We start from the raw sequence: 24,601 nt of genomic DNA on the forward strand, positions 1-24,601 counted from the left end.
AATCAATTTGCCTAACCAACTATCTTGTTGGCTTTATTCTCTCCAAAGCAGCCATTACTAATCAGAATTGCAGCTTCTCACTGATGAGCTAACATTGACAGTGATTTCTGCTGGCTTTTCCCCTCATGCTTGCAGCCCCCTTATCTGGATCTCTGAAATGATCTTGTTTGTGTTACAGAGCTCTCATTTGGAAGACAGTGAATCCGCAGCGTTACTTTGCTGTGAATGTGAAGAATCAGAAATCTTTAGTGATTCCAATGTACGTAGGTATTTGTCTTTATACAGCATTTGGTGATTCAAGAGAAAGCTTTGTGGATAAATTTGGCTCTTAAATGCAGCTGAGATAGAACCTATTATTTTATCTGTTAAGCCTCACTCAGCCAGGTAATCTGGGAAAGCAAATAAGTGACTTGGACTGAGTGCATATATGAATAGTATGGTATATTGTATGCATAGTAATCTCCACTCAAAGCATACCTATCAAAGTAGATAAATGTTGCCCCCTGGAACCTTGAGTGAGTCTCCTCCACTAAGAGATGAATTTTTCACATTTTTTTTCTGGGCTTTACCCTGTGACAACTGTTTGGTATTGGTGTTGCCGCTAGACCTTTATTCCCCATGTACAAAGACCTAACGTGTTCTGGCTTTTAATAACGTTAAGTCAAAGTAATGTTACAAATCCTAGACTAGAGAGTTAATCTAACTACATTTCATGAGATGTTATAAATTTTAGTGATGTCGTCTGACCCCCATTGTTGCTTAATTACTGCAAATTACCCTCAGAATCAGGCTGAAGTTAGAGAATGACTTAGGTTGACTTTACATATCTCTTCCGGTAGAATAACTGCCTTTGATAGCCAGGGCTAAAACTAGTTTCTACAAACCTTGATGATAAAATCTGGGTTCTGTCTATTTCAAAATGTTTATTGTGCACAGTAAATATTCTATAAATACTGTTGAAGTTTCATCAGTGGAGACTCTTATAGTATATCACCATAAGTACTACCTGCTGTTAAACTGTCTTTACTTCACCTTAATGGCGCATTGAAGGTGATCGCTATTTTAGGACCTCAGTCAACTATTACATTGGTTTATCTGGTTGTACTTCATTCAGCAATGACGAAGAGTCTGGAATGGCATTGTGACTCACCAATAGCTGGAGTGGTGCTCACTTCCCTTGTACTTGAGAACATTAACTGATGAACTCACATGAGCACTCATTTATTATCAACATTTTGCAGACAACAGACTAAGGGTGGAAAGGTTATATTCTTTCTCAGTGTCAAGTGATGAGCAGGGACAGCCCTCACTGAGCTCATTATCAGCAGGCAGCATCATCAGTGATGGAATGTGTACCAGTCTCCTTATATATAGGATCCTACAAGATTCATTCTGTTCACTCTGCAGTGGAGTCCTCTGGAGTTGGACTGGCTTATTGTTTTGACTGATTCTGTCTTAAAGAGACCAGTACATGGCAGTCCACATAAAGAATATTTTTATGAAGCTGAACACATTTTGGGAGAAGAGATGACTCTAGTTTTAATAGTTTTCTGTCTTAGAAAAAATTAGTTGGGTGTATATATTTGCAGATTACTCTGAATTGCTTGATATTATTGCCAGAATTTTTATTCATTTAAGTCAGGTTTGTTGTCTTTTCCTCTTCAGGAGGCAAAAGTGGTTACATGTAATTGGCTGGCTTTACCTGTCAAGGTATTGAATCCTCCTCCTGTTCTGTTTGCTAAAGGAGTATTTCCCACACTTATTACTCTTTTCTCACCTTCCTATTCCTACCCCTGCGTCAAAGGAGATTGAAAGCTCCCTCCCAGTTCTAAGGCTTAAACTTGAAAACAGAATTATTTGGAGAGCAAACTGATTAAAATCCTCACTTTGAATTTTCTTCAAAGGAAGTGGTATGGGATCTTGATAACTATTTGAAATAGAAGTTAACTGTTGTAATGAAGAGTAGAAAATAAATAGCTTTTTATCAATCTTGGGATAACAGAAATACGAATTTTGGTTAGCTATATTCATTCCTTCACTTATGCATGTATCTATTCATTCACCAAGCATTTATTGACTCTCATGTACAAATTACCAGGCCCAAGGCTGTGGGGGTTAGGCATAAAATATCAAATCTACCCTAAGAACTAACGTCCAGCTACAGGATAAATAAGGTCTGAGGATCAAATGTAAAACATAGTGACTATTATATTGATAACACTGTATTGTACAGTTGAAATTGCTGAAAGAGCGGAACTTAAATGTTCTTACCAAGGAAAGAAAGAAAAGGTAAATATGTGAGGTGATGGATGTGTTAATTAACCAGATGGGCGGAATCATTCACAATGTGTACATGTATCAAATCCCAATTATGTACACTTTAAATATCTTGCAATTTTATTTGTCAGTCATACCCCCAATAAAGCTGAAATTAAAAGAAAAAGAGTTTATTCTAGGAGAATGTATAATCTCCTTTTCAATAAATTAGTTTTACGGATATTCACGGAAAGCTAAAGAGAGGAGAAAATCATTCATATGCAATACATGGGGAGAAGAAATCTGTGGATGAGTGGAAAGAAATTTGGCTGGGGCAAAGAAGGGCCTTACATCTCCTGGGGCTTTCCCGGAAGAGAGGAGAGGAATGTAAAAGACCTCTGCCCCTCTCAGTCCTACTCAGCCTCTAGGGACCCAGATAAAGGGTAGAAGCGGCTGTTTGCTCCCTCTGCTATGCACAGGGTTATTGGAGGCTTCCACAATGGGAAGAGGGACTGTCTGCCCAAAAGCAGGGTGACCGTGGGACTGGGAGAGGTCACAGAGGAAGAAGACACTGGCCCTAACTGCAGGAGTTTCACTTTGGCTCCAGATAAGAAAGAATGTAGGCAGTGACTAGAGCAGGTTAAGGTACCAGTGGCTGCAGCAGCCAGCGAGACTCCTGAGGGTTCTCTCCATTTCCCGTCCCCAGACCTACTGCTGTCCTGCCTTGAAGCACAAGAGCTCTGCCTGAGCTGGGATTCCAACTGGGTGCTTGTAGGGGTTCAGCTAGAAACAGCTGCATTCTTACCATTATAGGACTATTTCTTCCCTAGCCTGTAGGTCCGGAAACTTTGTCGTATTACTTTACTTCGTAAGAATACAACTTATTTCTTTCTCCCCTTTCCCTGCTTTTCTGACCCCACCCCTGTCCTGCCAAACAGGAAGAGAGATGGATATAGATTTTTATGGTCTATTTCATTCCTTTGCTTGGATACTGTATCACTGTAGAGAATGCATTTTCCCTCTGGCAAAACAGATTTTATGTTTGAATAGCCCAGTGAAAGGGAGAGGTGGTTAGCCTTTTGCTATTAAAGAAAGGAAAAAAGGAAAAGCTACCCTCCAGAATCAAATGTGGAAAAGGCAGATGAAAAGAAAGGAAAATCTAAAAAGTACAAGTTATTTAGTTTAGAATAGTTTACATTTTTAAACTATAGGTTTGCATTCTCTTCTAGCGCAGGGAAGTGTCTCAAAATAGCAACATCCTTCTAGATGGCTACTTCTGTGGAGGTTTTCACATGTAGTCATTTTGTGGGGTAGGAGAATGGCTTTGGGAGAGAGAGAATAATTAATGTGGCAAATACTAAGTTCAAGATGAAGGATTTAAAACTTTTTAAAAGTTATTAGCATTAAGATATGTCCTAGTTCAACTGAGTAGCCAACCTATGGACTGAAGATAGAAAGGGCTTTAATCTTCAGGATTCTTCTGAAGCATCCTATTTTTCTTGTATGTTTTAAGTCTTAGAATATGATGTATGGGATGATCAAAACAATGAACGATTTGTTGACTTAGAAAGTAAAACTAGACTTAGAAGGAGAGAACTGCTATTGCCATTAAATCTACATTTGTAAATCTCTAGAGATTGTGAGCACAAACAAGATGCTTGTGGATAAACCTTCAAATGTAGTGACAACAAACTGGTTGGCTGGAAGGTGGTGATGGTATATGAGCCAACAGCATGTGCATCTGGTCATTTCTGATGATTTGTATTTACCCTCTTCCTTCTAGCTCTCTGTACTGTGTGTATTTTTTTATTTCTTTTTTAAGACTCACTTACAGAGACACCATTTCACTAGCCAGCATACACAAATATAAAAAGAATTTTAAAAGGAAAATTTGTTGCTAGGGGGATGTGGTTTTTATTATGAGTTTCAAATGGCCGGTTAGCCAACAGCAAAGAGCTGTCCCACCAGAGTTCAGGATTATTTGAATTGCTTCTGCTTCACTTCTACTGTGTAGTAAAGATATTGCTGATTAGGGCACCTGGTCAGAAAACAGGTTAGAAGTGTTGCTAGTAACGAAAACATAGTTTCACTATAAACAATATTCCTTTTTTTTCCCTTTGAAGGGGGTCTGATCCAAATGATTACACCAGTAGAAAACTCCTGTGATGTTAAAATTATCTTTCTTTGTTCAAGAATAAAGCATAACTCAACTATTTTATCCTAGAGTAACAAATGAGAAATAATTTTTGACTTTTCCTTTTTTAAAGTCTTACCCTCTTAAGTGACTTATTTGAAGAGAAATGAGATTTGTAGTAATCTTGAGTACAAAGGCTATTTTAAAAATTAACCTTGTAGGGGGAGGGTATAGCTCAGTGGTAGAATGTGTACTTAGCATGCACAAGGTCCTGGGTTCAATTCCTAGTACCTCTGTCTAATAAAAATAAATAAAATAATAACTAAATAAACCTAAGCCCTGCCCCCCAAAAAAGGCCAAAAAAAATTGCTGTGCCTTTAAAAAATAACTTTGTAATTTAACTCAGTGGTTCTCATGGTGACTGCACATTAATGTCATCTGGTAACCTTTTAAAATAATTTAATAACAGGATCTCACCTCAGTTCAGTTCAGTCAGGATCTCTGTGAGTGGGACCTAGGTATTAGTACATTTTAAATGCTCCCAGAATTATTCTAATGTGAATCAAGAGTTTAGAACCACTGTTTTAACTCTAGCTATGCTAATTTTTGCACCTTCAAATCAGAGTTCTAATCTACAACATTTGTAGCATTTTTCTTACTTGAAGAGAGAAAAAATGTGAGATTGACTAGAATCATAAGAGTTGACTGTGTACATTTGATAACCCAGATACAATGCAGTCAACTTCTAATCAGTGAAATTCCTTGGCTAGGCTTCTGTTAAAAGAGGAGCAAGATGCTGAAATTAGGTGAATCAAATTCTCAGTAAACCTATGTCAATGAAGGATAAAGTTTTCCATGAGGTTATTAAGACTTACTCTTCCTGTGTCAAGAAAGTAAAGTGAGGATTTATTAAGTGATAGGACACTCTCAAGGGGGGAGCAGGCAGACTCAGGTGAGTAGCTGCCAAATATTATAACTTTACTGAAATAAAGCCTACATACAGAAAAGTGTGCTTATTTTGCACTTTTGTGTACATTTTGAAATTTTACAAACTGAAGTTTTCACAAACACACATCAAGAAATTGTATAACCTGAACCTAGATCAACAAATGAAATATTGCTACTCCCCTCCACCAGTTCCTTCTTCCACCAGCAGCCCCTCCTTGCTTCCTTCCAATGACTGCTTACCCTCCCAGTCATCACCCTCCAGAGATAACCACTATCCTGACTTCTTGACCATATGATTTTGGTGTGGGCATCAGGCTATGCTCTTTAGATGACCTCTCTGACCTCCAGAATCAGGGCTCAGCATCATGTAACATTTAAAGAGCTCAGGCTCAAGGTTCTGACAGCCTGGGTCAGAGTCCTAACTCATAGTAAGTCACACTTACTGGCTGTGTGTGACTCCACTTCTCTAACCCTTACTTCCCTCATCTGTAAAATGGGGAATAATGGTACCTTCTCATAGAGTTGGTAGAATTAAATGAGGTAATATATGGACCTGGCACATTATCTGCGCTGAGAGCAGAGGCAGAGAAAGGATTCCCTGGTGTCACCATCTCTTCAACAGAGTCAGGATGATGCCACTGATGTCTGTGGGCATAATTAAGTTCATAGACCACCTCTGGAGAGAAGGAGGAGTTTCCTGCTAGGCATCCTGACCATCTTTCCTTTTCTTCACCATCCTTGATTTGACCTGTGGCATGACTAACTTGTAGCAACTCTAAAATATATTATTTAAATTCATAAAATGACTGTTGAAAGGGCAGAAACTTTCTCTTATACATCTTTATATTTGCCCCCGTGCCTAGCACAGTGATTTGCAAATTGCATGTAGTTCAGTGCCGTGGCTAACGAAATCTGAAAACAATACTTCCGGTACATCTTGCTTTCCTGTGCTGGATTTGTACTGGTCCTTCTTTTTACCAGAGACATATTTTTGAGACATCTGGCACAAGAGTATACAGAATGTAGCAGTTAAACTGTTGCAGGCAGAAACCAAGAACTTGGCCTAATTTACAAAATTAATCAAATACAAGCCCAACTAGCTGAGTTGTCCTGCTTCCATAATTTGAGGCAGGGCCTACTCAGGTGTACTTTCCCCTTATTTTCGTTTAGGAGAACAAGGTAAACAGGAGATGGCAGGACTTGTAGGTTTTTTCATTAACAAAATTGTACAGACTCTCTTTCAGATTATAGCTTGGAAATAATTTATCCTTTGGAAAGTTAACAAGATAATTTATTGGGTACTTTCTATTTGTCAGATATGCTAAGTGATTTTTATACAATGTAGTCTTGAATCCAAGACTTTTGAGGTTAAGTTCTATTAGTATTTCCCATTTAAAGCTGAGGAAACAAGAGACTTGCCTACCTAAGGTATGTGACCATGCTGGTCATGACATCCAAGTCTGCCTGACACTCTCTGCTTGAGCTCTTAACCTTAAGTAGAATATTGTTATTCTCATGCTAGTAGGTCAGGAACAAATGGAATAGTGGTTTTCTTTGGAGCAGAACAATCTGTGGAGCTTTTCAAAAATACAGACACTCAGATCTCACCTTTGGAAGTTTCTCATTCAGTGGGTCTTGGATGAGGCTCAACATCTTTATTCTTTACAGAGCCCATAGGAGGCTCTTCATGCAGCCAGTTAAAAATCATGGTTCTTAGAAATTCCCGGGGAGGAATTATATGGTTACAGACTTGGGGACATTTGAAGTCTGATTTTGGAATATTGTAAAGACACATTGTTGTTAGAAGTGTAGAGAAGAAGGAGGTAGCTTAATAATAGTCAAGTTTCATGTTTCAGGAGGTAAGATAGTATTTATTCACCAGAAATTGGATATATCACTGAGGTACTTTATAGCCAGATTAATTCTCCATTCTTTCTATGAATTTCTAGAGTACTGCCACTATTGCGCTAAAGCCGTCTTTCTCAACCCTGGTTTTCTCTCCCACATGTTTCAGTGCTTGGGGTGGAGTCCTGGTAAAGTTGCGATTTCAAAGCTATTAGGCTGAACTGCTAACCTTGGAGAGAGCAGTGGATGTCCCTGATTGAGACAGATGTCATGGGAGAGTTATAAACTGAACAGATTCTTAATCTCATTGGATATTGTCTTTTCAGTTCCTCCTAATGCCTTTTGTTTATGTTTTTGTAATCTCACAGTGTGCTTTGGCTGTAGGGAAGGGGTAGTAATTCTTCCTTTCACTTTACTATTAGGAATGTTGAGTTACAAAGGCCATGACTTTCTGAGAACTATAACTGAAATAATGGCAAATATTTGTTGAGCACTAACCATGTGCCTGGCTTACAGTAAATGTGTTTTTACAGGTATTATCTCATATTACATCTCTGATCTGAGTAGTGTTTTATTTATCCCTGTTTTAGAGATAAGAAAACTGAGCTCATTTGTTCTACAATTACTTGAGTCCACTCTGTGGCAGTCAAGTTAAGAAATGAGTCTCCGGTGATGAGCAAATCAAACCCTGCCCTTATGGAATTTACAGCCCATTGGGGAAGACACATAATAAAAAAAAAAATAAGAATTCAGTTACAGAATGTGATTGTGCTAAAAAAAAAAAAGAAGCACAAATGGGGAAAAATTAATAAAGAATAACAAGACAAAATAACCATTTAGATAAAGGATGATCAGGAAGGGTCTCTCTAACTTGGTAATATTTTAGTTCAAAATAGTTAAGGGATTCACTTAGTGTCAGACATCTAGAAGTGGTGAAATTCAAGTCTGATTCCTAAAGCTGTACTCACCATGCTATGCTGCCTGTCAGGCATGTGCTTGAAATCTACCCCAAGTTTGGGACTCTCCTCTCTGATTTGACCAGCATTCATACCATGACATTGTACCAAATTCCAGAAGGGGCATCATAAAATTCGTAAGTAAGAAATTATAACAGTAAGATAATTCTTTCAAAAGAAACCTGCTTCCTAAATTGCTTCGTTACAAAGAGCCCTAGGAGGCAGCAAAGAGAAGAGGGAGCAAAAAGTGTTGCGAGTAGTATGTGAATTTCAGCAAATGATAGATACAGCTCCAAAGAAGCTGAAAGTCTCGCTGTAAATGCACTAGGTACATTGGCTTGGGGAAGTACCCTTCTGGCATGCATAGTCTGGATGTTCCACTTTGGATCAACATCTTATTTCCTGGCCGTACTTGAACTTAAAGAACTTGAAGGGCCTGATCTAGGAGCCAAGCAGAAGGCTGCTCTGGAAGACGCTGACTAAGAAGTGTTAGATGGTTTGTGCTAGAACCTCACAGTGCTTAGAAAGAATGTGGGAGGAAGGGAAACTCTGCTTTGGGGAAGGGAAAGGACAGAGGGGAACAGTGAAATACAGCCTTGAATTTAAATGCTGGAGTCTTCTTCTGACTCAACTGCAATGCTTGATTTAACAAGTTACTTTCCTAGGATTTTCCAACAGAGCCTTCTGCATTGCCCTTTGCTCCAGAAGAATTTGTCCACTTAAATCTTTTTCCTCCCAGGAAATAACAGCAATTCCTAGGCTGGTCAGATTCTGTAGAAATGTGATGCAAATTTTTAGACTGTGGATTATGAGCCTAACTGTTTAGATTTAAGAGTCTTGTGCAGAGTCTTGTAAACTAAGTTAAGGATCTTAGTCTTTATTCCACAGACAATAAAAAGCCATTGAAGAATTTTCTGCTGGGGCATGAATAGGTTACCATTTTTTACAAGATCTTTGCAAATCAAAACCACAATGAGGTTTCACCTCACACCAGTCAGAATAGCCATCATCAAAAAGTCTACAAATAAATGCTGGAGAGGGTGTGGAGAAAAGAGAAACCTCCTACACCAATGGTGGGAATGTAAATTAGTGCAGCCACTATGGAGAACAGTATAGAGGTTCCTTAAAAAACTAAAACTAGAGTTACCATATGATCCAGCAGTCCACTCCTGGACATATATCCAGAAAAAATGAAAACTGTAATTTAAAAATGATACATGCCCCCCCAGTGTTCATAGCACTGTTTACAATAGCCAAGACATGGAAGCAACCTGAATGTCCATTGACAGATGAATGGATAAAGAAAATGTGGTATATTTACATACAATGGAATATTACTCATCCATAAAAAGGAGTGAAATAATGCCATTTGCAGCAACATGGATGGATCTAGAGATGATCGTACTGAGTGAAGTAAGTCAACAGAGAAAAACAAATATTATATGATATCACTGGTGGAATCTAAAAAAATGATACAGATGAACTTATTTACAAATAAGAAATAGACTCACAGACTTAGAAAACAAACTTATGGCTACCAAAGAGGTGAGGGGAGGGATAAATTAGGAGTTTGGGATTAACAGATATACACTACCATATACAAAATAGATAAACAACAAGGACCTACTTTATAGCACAGGGATCTATATTCAGTATCTTGTAATAACCTATAATGGAAAAGAATCTGAAAAATTATATATATATATATCTGTATATATAATTGAATCACTTTCTGTACACTGAAACATTGTAAATCAACTATACTTCAATAAAAAAATTAAAATTAATAAAAAATGAAAATATAAAAGATCTACCTGGCTTTACTATGAAGAATGGACTTCTGATATATTTATTTATTTTAGCCGTAGATGGTTGAGGCATCTTTTTTGTATGTGTGTGATTCAATTTAGTTAACTCATTCATTGGGAGATGGAGCTCTTAATTAGAGTGGAAGTTGACAGAAAGGCAGTATGGTGTGGTAGTGAAGAATGTGTAACCCTGGATAGATTACTTTCCTTCTCTAAGTCTCAATTTCTTCAAAGAATGGAGATAATAAATAGTGTATCTCCTCCATGGGGTTATTGTGGAGATTGAATGAGATAATGTCTGCAAAACATTTAGATTAAGGCCTGGCACATTGTAAGCCTATAATAAACGTTAGCCAGTATTACAGTCTAACAATCTTATGAAGGATTCAGGTGCTTCTCTGAGAACCACACATTCTTGGTGGCCCATGGAGTAGCTTTCCATCCAAAGGTCACACGTGGGCTTGTCTAGCCACCACCACTGGACTGAAGGAATCTAGCCTAGTCAACTGGTAGAGAAACATCACGGATATGGTTTAATTTTACAAAAGTAATTTGGAAATGAAAGTGGAAGCTGAGGAATGGGAGCTTGTTTTAACCCCAGCTATGGTTTTGCTTTGAAGCTGGCTTTTGAGAAGGTGCCAACACTTGCAGGAAACTCAACAGAATGTAGTCGTTGCTTGGAAACAGCTGTATCTCTTTGTTTCCCACAATGCTAGGTAACTGATGTGTGTAATTACGTTGCTGAGCAAAGCTTCAGGTTGATCAAGGTTAATTGTTGACAGTATTTGAAATGTTAATAATGTCTCCCCTAAAACTGCTTTTCCAAAATAAATGGTTCCAGCTCCACAAAAGGTTTAAATGCCACTGATTTCTTCATTCAGTGAGGTGTAATTCTAGGCCTGGAGACTAGAATCCTCCGGTTTAATATTTTCTAAGAAATTAGTACACAGAAAATGTGTTTTCTCTTCTACTTTAAAGTTTGCCACATTACCTTACAGAAATTCTCACTGACTGACTTTTGTTATCTTTAGCCTGTTCTCCAAAATTATACATTTCTGCCTTTGAGGTATTTTGTGGAACTAGGGAGAGGGACTAAATCATGGCATTTTTACCTAAGAGTCCTGGGGAGTTTGGGTAGGTGGGAATCTATTCTAAAAGTTTGCAGTGGATCAGATTCTGCTTGGAAAGTCTTGTGTGTGTAAATTTGTCTTATATCTTAAGAATTTAAGAGGGCAGGATTTTAAAGGAAGTTTAGCTGCCAAGTGCTACAAAGGGAAAAATTAAAAGTTTCTTATTCAGTCAATGAAAGTTCCCTGCAATCAAATTTACTTACTGAATTTGTCAGAGACTTCCTGTGGTGAGATGGTTCACTGATGGTGAATAATTCCATTTTTGAAATAAAAGTGAGCTTTGTGTCTTGTTCTTTCTCTTCTCTAACACGATGTCACCACCTGCATAGCTGTCTTTCCTATCACTCAGTGCTCCAAGGGAAGACCCACAGGCATCAGCTGAATTGCTCTGGCAGTGCAGAGGGTGTTGTTGAGGAAGGAATTGGCCAAAAATAGGACTTTACCCAGCTGTTGCAGGAATATGAACAGGGGTTCTACAATATGTAACTACCTTCTTTAAAATGACTAAGTAATGCATTATGTAGAATTACTACTAAAACATAAAGTGGTGTGAGCTAGAAAAATGTTTACATACAGATGCTGTAGCTGTGTTGGTTTTTTAATGTACTCATTCATTCTGTTTTTGTTTTTTCTTTCTCCTTCATTGTTTTATGTTTTTCCTGACCAGTTTCAAGAAGCTATATTGAGGAATGTACCAAGTCACAGTGTGTGTTACCTATAACTTACTAGGAACTAAACATTTTATTCCTGTAGCAATGTATTTACCGAAATTTTAGAAGAATGACAATGTGGGAAAACCAAGTTTATTTTATGTGTTGATTATTACTTAAACTAGGAGAAGGAACTTAATCCTTATTCTTCTTCATCAACCACTTAGTGTGTACCATACACTATTCTAGTGACTAAAGATGTGTCTGTGAACGAAACCAACAAGCACTGCCCTGTAAAGTTTGTAGTCTAATGCCTGTTACCATTTCACCTTCTCCCTCTGCCAAGGGAAGTGCTGGGTTCAAATCTAGCATGACTGCTTGTTGTCTCTAACCTTGGGAAGTCACTCTTGATTCTCTTACTTGTAAGCCTAGTAATCTTGTTATCATTCATTTGAGTATCTCACAAATCACCCATTGCATTGGTTCTGAAAGAGGAAATTTCCTTATTAATTGCTTGGATTTGTACTCAGGAGCTTTATGCAAAATAACTATAAGAAATGTTTTATCAGGATTTACCTATATATGTTCCCTAGTGTGTTTTTACAACTGCTCTGGCTTAACATCAGCAACAATTTATAGTATGTAAGCCAGAACCACATGAGTTTATGTTTATAGAATCTAATTTCACACATGTCATCAGAGTTGAAGGGAATGATGGAGGAAATAAAATAACAGAGCTCTCTGGGTAGAGTTCTCTGCTACTTTTTTGATATGGTTTGTTTTCCTTTTGGGAGCTTGTCTGCTCTGCTCCATGTGATTCTGGTGGAGGCTGACAATCTCTTGCCCCTGCTTTTCTACCAGAGGTCATATGCCCCGAGACCCGGATCAAGCTGGTCAAAGTACTTCTTTTCCCTGGATACCACGATTGGTCCCAGGTAGCACATGACCCAAGTGGGGCCAATCAGAGTCGTGTTGAGAGCTAGATGCTGGGGTAAAAAAGATTAAGTTCTTTTTTAGGACTCTCTGATTAAGAGGATGATATATGTTTGGTTTATTTGGTAGTCATCTTACCACCACATGAAGACAGTCTGCCTAAGAATAAGAAGAAAGCAGAGTCCAAGGAAAGAGGGAAAAGTAGAGACCTAGTAACATTAGTGTATTTCTGAATCCCTCTTGGATTTAGCAGTTACATGAACCTACCTTTTTTGTTTTTCTTAAGTCAGATTGCTTGTAGCTGAAAGCATCTTGTATAATACAGTATATCCTTATCTATTATTGTGTTTGCCAATATTTCTAATTCTCCTTATTCTAGATAATGGTAGGTTATACTTCCTTGGGAGATCAGCATGGTCATGTGACTGCTTTGGCAAATGAAATAATGTGACTTTTGCCTCTTCTAGATGGAAGACTTTAAGTCTTAAGAGCTGATGCATGATTCATTATATTTAATTCTCCCTGCCATGGTGACTAATCATGTCCCAGATTAGAGAGGGTAATGGAGCAGAATCGCCACCAACCTAAGATGGACATGGACATAAATGAGAAGCTTCTTATTTTAACCCACTAAGACTTTGATGCTGAATCTTATTGCAGCCCATCTGCCTGATACTTGTTCAGAGTATATTTTTCTATATTATAATTTTCTAAATAATTCAGGTGAAATCTTTTAGTATGTTATCTAAAAACACTAATGCCCACAGATGAGATTATTAAAATATTTAGTATTCATTGTTATTGTAGTTCAGTATTAAGCCACAAGACTAGAAGTAAACAGCAGTGTTTCCTGGTTTACTATACAGGAACTAAATCTGCTTTTAGGGCTATGACCTCTGACCAAATTATAGTTGCCTTGTTTCATATTATGTAGCAGGACAAAGTCTATAATGACAGGTGTTTAAAACTCAGACACTGTGTAAACATTGTAGCCTTACCCATGACAGTTCCTCTTATGTGGCAGGACAAGGATGGCATCTTCCTAACCAGGCCTTTCCATCTGAAAACAGAAAAGCCAGACAGGTAGGAGGAAATGGTTTAAGGACAGATTGAACAAAACCCTGATTTGCAGCATGTAGTATCAGTATGGAAGCCTTGAAATTAATAGAGCCTTTGGCAGATAACCACCACGGAGGGTGCCTGTAGTCTGTAAAGTGAGAGTATGATACAGGCAGCAGTGAGCTCTGTGGACATGAACATCCCCTTTGAGCCATGCTTCTGAGACAATGCCATTTGTTCGTGCCACAAAAAACATCCTCTTCCTCCCCACCCTGACCCCAAGTCCTGGACTTCAAAGGCAGATATATAAAATTTTTTCACTGGAATTTTAGGGAACATTTTGCTTTAAAAATATGTATGGATGTATAAATTATTGTAATCTTCAATATCTATCAGACTCTCCAGCCTGTGTGAGGGCAACATATTCTCATGGGCAGAGCATACTAGTGATCTATTATTTTAACCTTTCAGTGCTTTAATTTTTCTGCCTGTAAAATGGAAATAATTTTTTTCTTCTCTTACTTTTCCTTGACTGTGCACATAGGAAAATTTGGTTCATAAAATATTTGTCAGGAATTTTGGCTGAGAGTAATAGAAACTGGCTTAAATAGAAAAATAAAGGTTATTTGTTGTTGAAAATAAAGGTTATTTGTTGTTTCATGTAACAGCCAATCAGAGGATGCCATCCCCCTGCCCGTGGTTGGCTTAAGAATGAGCATGTGTCCAGTTCAGAGTAGTGAAATGAGAGAGCTAGCGGAGGATGGGCAGAGTTGGGGAGGAGGCTACTGAGACAGTTTCCCTTGTACTTAAGACATACAGGGAAAGAGCTGTTTTCTTCAGCTAACCGTTGTTGGGTTTATATGTAATGGACCTTGAATGTGGCAGTGATCTTGGGACCACGTTAGCCTAAGAGCAATGCTGACACAATCAGGACGGCAGAGCAGAAAGATGCAGAAAACTGCATTGCTGATAAAGTTCATCTACTGAATTAATCAAGATGATCTTTTACTTATTGTTTAAGTAATTTTGTGGTGGATTTTTCCCCCCAGAGCTATTACTTGAGACTGAAAAACACCCTGAGTAGTAAGTAGAGATATTGCGGGTTCCTCGGACAGAAAAGAAGCGTTTAGGGGGCTACTGGACCTAGTATAGTGTCTTGCACATAATTGAAGATCAGTAAATACTTGTTAGATAAATATGATTGCCTTTGTTTCTACTTATAATTGAAGCACTGAAAGGTAAAACACCTTTCTTCTCCTTCTCTAACAATTAAATACAAAAGCCGTCAGATGGATATCTTCAGGTGGGCACTAAGGCCCAGTGTGGGTGGGATATTGGAACCCACGTGGGGTGAGGAGGGCATCAACATGAAGGGGCAGCACAGTGTGGGGTGACAGAACCTGAAGAATGTGAGGAAGGCTAATACAGAGAGACGCTGGCCAAATGCAAGGTGTCAGATCCCGAGTGGGTTGTGAAAGGTACCTACTTAGAATATTCTGGACACTTTACTGTAATTTTGCAATCATACATGTTCAAAATACGCCTCTATTTCATTTTTTAATGAAAATGTCACAAATTAACATTGCTAATGCCCCTTTCTGAAATATGAAACTGTTGTTTAATATATCACATGAAACTCCTTGAAGGCACGTCTGTTTGATTAGAGCAACTTCACCTTCCCAACTAGTCAGCTTATTTTCTATAATGCAGAAATTTTATTAATTATAATCTGCATTTCATCTGTATAGAAAATATTTTTCATTTTAGTTTTCAGTGGAGTAGAACTAAACTATTTAATTTTCCCACAATGATACCATGGCACTTTTAAAAAGTTTCAAAGGAAACCTGATAGAAATTGTCCTTTGAGGGAAAAATATCAGTCTCACTGATCTCCCAAACTCTTTGATTTTATAAGCAGAAATCTCAGCTCACCATTAATATCAACACAACAGCATAATATGGTTGCAATAACTTTGCAGATGGGATTAGGTAGTCAAGATTAGCCCTTTTTATTAGCAATAAATATTTCTGACCTAGGTCCCACTGTGATCTTCAGGCAGAATTAGAGCCAGGTTCATTTTTCCAAAGCCAAGAGCTATATACTGTACATTAAATGTTCTTTTATGGGAATGAGGACTGGAGGAAGTTAGGATCAGAAGAGAGGTAAGTAAAAGAGTACCTGGCTCATATGAGGTCTTTCTTCAATGACTGTATGATACCATTTTAACTAAAGTTTTTCATATCTAGAAATATATACCACTTAAAATTTGCTTGATTTAATGAAGTTGAGGAAGTACAACACTTGATGTTAACTAATTGCCAATTTCAGGTGACTGAGCTGGAGGTCGCATATCACTGGAGATACTGAAGCGGCAGGGTAGTGCACAAGGAGGTAGCAACATTTTTGAAGTTAGAGGGCAAGATGCATTGAATGAGAGGACTTCGGTGATTATGGTTCTCTGATTATGTTAAGTTGGCCTTTGCCCTTACTTAGCTACAAATTTGACCCATGTTATTATTTAGCTCTTGTTTCCAGGCTCTTATCAGCATGAATTCCAAGGTTTATTAGATGTAACACATTTAGATATTCTTTTGGTTGGCTGGTTAGTTTTGCTTTGGTTTTTTTAAGTCCTTTTTGCTGTACAGTGGATCAGAATCTTCCCCCTCCATAGTTTTTCATTATTTTGAAGTCCAGTTTACTTATTTTTCCTTTCCTTACCTAGGAATATTTTTTTCATAATTTGTTTGCTCCAATGACTCACTCATTCAATAAATATTTATAGAGTATCTATTAAGTGCTTTACTCTTAATGAATTAGGATAAGATGTGATTACATGTAATTATAACTTAAGGAAGAAGATAAATATGAGAAGAAAGAACAGGACTTTTAGGAAAGGAGAGCTGATAACCAGTTGAGGGAGATCAGAGACTTTAGGATTTTGCATGATCTTTCTTCCTAAGAAGCAGGAACCAACGGCTTTATTAAAGAGAGTCAAAGCAAAATGTGTTCTTGACTGAGACATTTCCCTGGGACGTGGTGCTAAGAATAATTTGAAATGGTTTAGAATTCTGAATGGACTCTTTCAGACACTTGTGGATGGTAAAGGAGAAGACAAAAATGGAAGTGTCTGGAGTTCTCATGCTTGATCGTTCCCCTAAGTAGCAAAAGGAAAAATTGCTGCACACTCCAAGGACCCCCGGGAAGAGACAGGCAGCAAGGGGCTGAGTTTAATCTAATCTGAATTTCATAAGATTGAAATCTTTTAAAAATTTCTTGCTGGCTTTCCAATAGGCTTCTTTATAATTTAAAATCTAAAGTCTACATTAACGGGCTCTGGTTGATGTAGTCTCCAGGACAACACTCGTATCAGAAATTCAGTGGAAATGTTTTATTTAAATTTGTTTTATTCAGTAAATCAATGATGAGGAATTAAAGGAAGCCTTGAGGAGTAACTTCTAGAGGGAGTTAGGATTTTCACTGCAGACAGCACAGTAGCTGGGACCTGAGGCTTGCTGTTAGTGCGTATGTGTGATAGACACCAGTGGTACTATTTTATTTTCCAGCTATTGGTAGTTGTAGTTTTACTTTTGCTTATGTGATTGTTTGATTGCTTCCTTTATCAGGCTGAAGCAGGGACTGGATCTGTTTTACCCCCGACACCTAGCACAGTGCCTGGAGACTGGAGGGACTTAAGAGCTAGTTCTCAAATAAATGGGAATATAAGTTTGAAGGATCATGTCCCGTCTTTCTGTGTAGATTCATTCTGAAGAATATGAGTATTAAGAGTCATTTGGAATAGATTTTGCTTTTCTCACACAAGATTTTTAAAATGAAATATGGAACAAAAGTTGAGTACTTAAAACTTGTATACCCTTTGGTTTACATTTATTTTGCCTCTTTACATTATTCACAAAACTATTATTGTCATTGATCTTTATTTTAATCAATGTGAGGGCAAAAACTATGTCTTTTTAGTTTGCCCAACCACCAGGTATGAAAATGTTAAGGGACTCATTCATGTAAAATAGACTGTTTTCTAAAAGTAGACTTGCTTTACTTCACTAGAGAAGTGTTTTTTTTAATATTTCTTATATTTTACTTATGTGAAACTGTTTTAAACTCTTGACTTACATAGGCCAAGAAAAAAGTATTTATGAACCCAGCACTTATTAATTACTAAGTACCTATGCAATGCAACCGCTCCAAAGGCTGAGGACAGACCTGAATATATTACGTAGCTTTCATAATTGTCCCAGGTAATTGTCTATTAATGATTGCTTACTTCCCCTGGGATTGTGTATACTGCGTGTTCAATTCTGTGACTTCCCAAAGGTATGAGAATTGGAAATTATCACTTTATAAAAAGTCAGTTCCGTGGTACAATCTCTGGAATCTCTTGAGACTGACAGTGACTATGCACATATGTTCATAACATACACACAGATAGAATTATAAGCCACTATTGATTTTCTTCAAAGCTTAGTTTTTCTTTTTGTTGGTCTCTTAGGTCTTGTAGAAAACATAGCATGAAAGCATTTTGTGTGCCATCTCAATTCACTTTAATAGTTGGAGAGGTTTTTAAAAATAATCTACAGCATGTTTTGTAGCTACTATTTTATTCCACATAGTTTCAGTTGATTCTATTTAAGTTACATGAAGTAGCAGAGTGTAATGTTTCATTTTACCAATACTTACTTAGTAGCCTTAGTTGTTCTTTTCATGGGGTGTTCAAGGCATTGTTTATCAAGAAAGTTTGGTTTTAGGAAATTAGGCAAGTAATAAATATTTCCTGGTAGTTGCTCAGAGGAGTTTAGTGATCAGGGTATTGTCTGAGGAACGCCTTTTCATGTCTTACCTTTGCTTCCAGGAATTGCATTTTTATGGAGTTACTGGTCCCTTTTATTGGTTCTTTGAATTTATGCATACAATTAACTCCTTAATGGGACTGTACTGGTTTCTCAAGAAGAAACATTTAACTAATGATAATGAGGATAGATGTTTTCAAAGTAAAGCTTATTTACCTTAGAATCTGTAAATAGGGGAGCAGGCTTCCCAGCAGGTACTGTATGCTCATCTTGCCTTTGATTGTTTACCTTTTCCTCTCCTTTTTCTTCCCTAGTTCTGTTCAGTTTTGGAGTGTGGGATCTAGATCAAAGAATATATTACTAATAGATTACATAGGATAATTAGGAAAATAATATGACTATAGCATTATAGGCTTCCTGTAGTTGCCTTGTTTGACAGGTTCTAATGACCTTCAGCATCACTGATGAGGTGTATTCTGAACTCCCTGAGAACGGCAGAAGAAAAAGACTGAATTGAGAATTGGTTATAAAAGTTTCTTCTGTCTTATTTTTTTTAGGGGGGTAGGTAATTAGGTTTATTTGTTTACTTATTTTTAGAAGTACTGGGGATTGAACCCAGGACCTCGTACATGCTACACATGTGCTCTAGGGCTTGACCTGTATCCTCCCCCAGTTTATTCTGTCTTAGACTGCTAAATGGGGAGGCAGTAGCAGGGAAAATGCTTCAATATTTTACCAAAATTTAGAGTATAAATATTTTCTAAAGTTATCTCAAATATAAAAGTCAAAGAAGACCAACAAGAGAACTTCTTGAGGTTTGTGCAAAATGGAAGCGAAAGGTAGATAGGAAGGAACCTTAGGGAAGTAAAAGGGAGGGTGGAGGAGAAAATGAGGGAGGTACATGGAAAATAGTTAATAAAAAACAATAAATACTTAAAAGAAGGAGTAACTGAGAAGCTTCTGATGTTAATCTATAGATAATCTATACATTGAAAATATATGATGCTGCTTTTCAACAAGTTGGAGAGGAATTCGGATGACTGAGTACTTCCCTCTCAAAGATTTTATCTTTCTCTTAAGCAGTATTTTGTATTCATGCAGTTTTAGTTAGACTTACATTAGTGGGGGAGGTGCTATCCTGTTATGTTAGAGTTGGTGTGTTGTCAAGGTTAATGAGAACTGTGAGTGTAATTAAAATCTTCCTGCATTAAGTTGCCAGTTAATTTTTTTCTCTGTCATTTATTTCCATTAATAAAGTAAAGCAAGGAGTGTTTTAACTGTGGAAGACAATTTATAACTTCATATTTTTTTCCTTCATTTCAGTACCTATGTTTCACTTCAAGTAAGCTTGGAGGCTTTGGGTTTGTTTGTTTAACCCAAACTTTTGGATCAACTTTTTCTGACCTTTTGTTTTTCAGTCTTTTGTTTATGGAAGCCAAATAAAGTTAGGTGGCATACCTGTATGTAGATCTATGGATTAGATCAAGGAGTCAAAAGCATCTGATCTTCCCTTCATATTTATTAACCTACCATATCCCCCAGAATTTAAATTCTATCTTAATTTTTTAATATTAAGCCCAAGCCTAACATTAAAGTTACATACAGTGGTCCTCTGCAGTGGTCCTCGAACCTTTCCACCAGAAGTTTCTTTAATAGCAGAGGAGCGTGAATAGGGAACCCCTGGCAGTCTGGGTATATAAAATTTAAAGGAGCTTATTACAAGGCTGAAATGTATTTGAATTCTTCTGGTTTGGTTTAAATTTCATGCAAATGTTTATATATCTGTATCTGTTATAAAATATTACTTTGCATCAAGTAAAACTGATGCTTTGAGAATATGCCTCAGCTTTAAGATGCGTCAAGGAAGGCCTCTGGAGAAAGGAACATCTAAGCTATAATTTGAAGGATGAGAAGAAGTCGGCAAGCAAAGGGGGAATGAAGTGTATCCCAGACAGACGAAAGAGTATAGCAAAGTCTAAGAGACAAGATGGCCTGGCTTGTTGGAAATACTGCAGAAATTTTAGTATAGCAAAATTCACCTGCAGTTGAAATACCTACTGTCTGGAACTAAGTGTTCTGTCATTTTCCAGGGGAAAGAAAATGCTTGTGATACTGCCATTGGTCAGCAGTGGAAGAAAACTACTTCCAGTTAATGGCAGAAGGTCAACCTATTAAACAGAATTGCCCTTGCACCTTTAAGGAAAGACATTGTGTAAGAGAGCAAAACAGAAGTGTTTATAGTACTTTGCAGATCTATCTTAGCATCTAACAATGTGATGGAATTCTCAGCCCTTTTATTGAGATGTTAATATTCATGCTGTGTCCTAGTTAGTGAGACCTGAGGACTCACACCAACACCCCTCCCTGACAGCTCCTTAGCCTGCTGAGACAAATGAACATATAAGAACCTCTGTCTGGTGGCCTCACCTTGCTCTGACTTTAAAGGGATATGAATCCTTAAGACCAAGCACCTCCGCAGTTGACCAAAAGGAAAACCTAGATTGAAATCGTGGTCCAGATAGTAGACACATTGTTAGGCAATGACTTGAATGGTGCTTAGGATGTGCTGGGACGGGTGGGGAAGACTGAGATAAATTAGCCAGTGATGAGTGCTGCTGTTGGCATTCCAGGTATGTTTGTCATGTATAAGCCCGTGTGCCTGTCAGGTAGGCCAGATTCCCAAAGTATGACTTTTCCACTGGTCCATTTTGCAATTAAAGCACATTTGATACCACAGAAAGCTATTCTGTGAAAGATTTATCTGCTAACTAAAGGCTCTGTCCAAGGTTGAAGGCACTGAATAGTGGTCTTTAAGCAATGTTTGATATTTACTCTTAGTATTTTCTGCAGATGCAGTTTCTCCAGTTCCACTGCAGTGTAAGCTTTGACTTGTCTGCCCTCTAGTGGAGATCTGTGGTTAAATTAACCAGTGTCTTCTGACTAGGAAAAAAATACCTAATTTTTCTCAATTGGCTTGCCAAATTTTAGCTTCTATTTCCTTAAAGAATTTTTTATTACCAACAAAGCCACATATTTATAATTTTATTCTGTTTTATAAAATGCTGATAAATACCCTCCCTGGCTTCCGTCTAGGATCAGATCTAGACCCCTGTCCTCTGCAACTTACATTTGTAGATTACCTCAGGCAAGCCCTGGGTTTCAACTCAACTGGTCAGTTCACCGCCACCTCAGTGTGTCAGACGTATTCCTGCTGTTCCTTCCTTTTGCTGCTGTCTCAAATGCTCTGTCAGTCTCCGTGTCTCTTCAGATCTTCCTCTTCCTTCAAATTGGACTCAAAGCTTTCTTGTTCCGTGAACACTGTACCCACAGTGATAGCTCACTTCTGAACTCCGGCGAAGTGTACTTCCTGTGCCATACATGTATACTGTATTTGTTGGATCATTTATATCCAAATATAACAGTCATATCTCTTTGGGCAGATAAATTCTTTGAGCATGGTTCTGTCTTGTATTTCTCTGTGTCCCTGGTGGACTCTAGGAGCTCTTAATGAATATGTTGATTATTTATTTGCCATTCAAAGATATCCAGTGTTCTGACTCCTTTCCCCTGTTGATGGCTGAAAAGCTAATTGTCTAGCTTCAAATATAAATATTAACAAAATAGCAACACATCTCCCCCTAGTCAGAACTGACAGCAGTACATCCCATGTCTTAAATATTCTATTTTCTTTTTGGTCAGAACCATTGACTCCTTAGTTTGAAAATGACTGGAAATCTGAAAACAGTCATGCTGTTAGTTTAGTAATATTTGGTAAATAATCGAAGTTGCTTCATTACCCTTCTGCATGTGTTCTTTGACCTTATTTCTGAATAATGTTTCAACTAATAACTTTGGTTGATAAATATCCTCATTCTTTACATCCATGAACAATCCAAAGGTTTGATATTAAAATGCTCTTAATAAGCAGGTGTTACTTAGCCTTCCCTAGATGTTACTAGTGCCTTTTACAGTTTAAATTCCTTGTGGAAGAGTGATAATCATGTGATGCAGAGGACCGATAATAAAACCAATAGCCAGGCTAAGTATAGCTAGCAGAACACGCAAACAAGAGAACAGATTACACAGGGACTGTCTCCAAGTTGAAGCTAAGATCAGAGTCAAGAGTTTTAAACCAAAGTTAAGAGAACAGAAAAGATGTTGCTATAGGTAGATGTGATATTCAAAATATTTAGCGACTAGTATGGCACAGCTGTCAGCCAGCTTCTCAGATACAATAAGCAGGAGCAAGACCTGGAGGTCCTCTGCTGTGCCAAACATTAACCTGACTGTGACTGGATCATGAAACATTCAGAGGGGCTCTGGGAAGCCACCATTTACCATTCGGTGTTTCAATGTGTAAATAATTAGTACCATTGTATCATTATGTCCTGGCTGAACATAAGACCGGCCAAATGTCTATATTGAGGGTTCAGGCTACCATGAAGGAAGCGGACTAAGTGTAGGGTCTTCAGAGAATGGAATGTGGAATTTCACTTTAGTAGAAGGAAACAGAGTCTTGACAGGGAGATAAAGACAAGGTCTTAGGCTCCAGCAGTGTACCTGGAGTATTCCTTTAATGCAAGAGGAGCAGTTTGTTCTCGTAGAAAGTATATTCTACCTTACCAGACAGAATCCTGCCTCTGCTGTTTACTCTTAAGTTATTTTCAGCAAATTATCTCACTTCTATGAGGCAGTTTCTTCATCTGAAAAAGAAGTCTCAATCATACCTATGCTGCATTTATCCTAGGTTGGTTCAAATGAAATAATAGTCATGGAAAGACTTTAAATTATGGAGTGGCACAGAGGCAGAGTCTCATTATCTTATGATGAATGCTGCTTGCTCTCCACCCCATGTTTAAGCACTCGTCTCAGATTGACAAACCAAGGCTATGACCAGTACTTTAATGGAGACGAGGCACATAGTGTATTGAGTTAGCCTAAGGTGTAGTTCTAATTTTGCTACTTACTGGTTACAATACCTATGCAATGCTTATTAAGTCATCTAATGTCTGCTGGGCATCTTCTGTATGACTGTGGCTTTGCAAGCATAGTCCTGCCCTTACAGAGCTTACGGTCTAGGAAGGGAGACAATAGATCTTTCTGGAGAGCTGAGTTCCTATCATCACTGATCCCCCTGGTACCTAGCACAGCTACCTTGAGGGAGTAGTAGCTATGTGTACCCTGGGCTTTTTGATGTTTTTCCAAATCATTAAGACAAATGTCTTCAATCTTAACTGCTTTTCGGTTATCAAAAGCTTTTTAAATGTACAGATCCTTGGGCCTCACACCTCATGGTGTGTTGGTAAATGTTTAAATACCTGTTCTTTGGGGGTGCTTTGTAGCATTTGCTGATTTACCTGGTAAATACTCCTACCAAGGCCAATTTCAAGCTACCAATGTGAATCTCCCAAGGTTCGTAAAAATCTAATAGTTGGCTCCAGCACACCACTGGCTTCACTTCAGAGCTGAAGAGTAAAATTCTGTAGGCATGAGGCCTGGAGATTTTTGTAATTAAAAAAGTTCCTAGTGGGGCCAGAGTTAGGAACCATGACCTGTGAAGTTTCCATGGTGCATGCCTGTCAGGTGTGACAGGTTCAGAACATGATAAGACTTGTTGCTTTTTAAAACCAAAGGAGTTGTATCTCTGTGATAGAGAAGACAGTATAGCACCTCTGAAATTATGGCAAGTGGGTGGGTTAAGTTGCATATATTAAATAAAAAAATTTTAAGTGGAATAAGGATTGTAGACTAAAGCCATCCAGTGACAGCTCCACACCCAGAGCTCAGGTTTTCTGGTGGGCCGTGACTGCTCCGATACCTCTTAAACTAGCTGTTGACCAAGGACTCGGTGTTCTTCAATAGCAAAGTTCTTTCAGTCAAATTCTGATCAAGCCGGCTTTGTTGTCACTGAGGAAGTATCTCATCAATCATTCCAACTGTGACTCATACATATTTGTATATGAAAGGAGCTTAAAGGAAATACTTGAGAAAGAGTAAGTATCTCACAGAGGTTTTCTATTGCTTGAAATCTTGGGCAAGAAAGTTTATTTAGGGCTCCTTAAACTGTCAAAATGAG

The 24,601-nt window shown here is 37.9% G+C and overlaps 1 protein-coding gene across 2 annotated transcripts in view; it reads left to right on the top strand.

Moving 5' to 3' along the window:
• Positions 1–24,601, top strand: part of SSH2 (slingshot protein phosphatase 2) — a 217,079-nt gene that overhangs the window by 56,266 nt on the left and 136,212 nt on the right. The window contains exon 2 of one of the 2 annotated variants that reach the window (XM_031685352.2): positions 179–259. The exons of the other annotated variant lie outside the window; for it this stretch is intronic. Coding sequence (XP_031541212.1) covers positions 179–259 — 81 coding nt within the window. The remainder of the gene's footprint in view (positions 1–178; positions 260–24,601) is intronic. 2 annotated transcript variants of the gene reach the window in all.

Source organism: Vicugna pacos, chromosome 16 (genome assembly GCF_048564905.1).
Source record: "Vicugna pacos chromosome 16, VicPac4, whole genome shotgun sequence".
NCBI lineage: Eukaryota > Metazoa > Chordata > Mammalia > Artiodactyla > Camelidae > Vicugna > Vicugna pacos.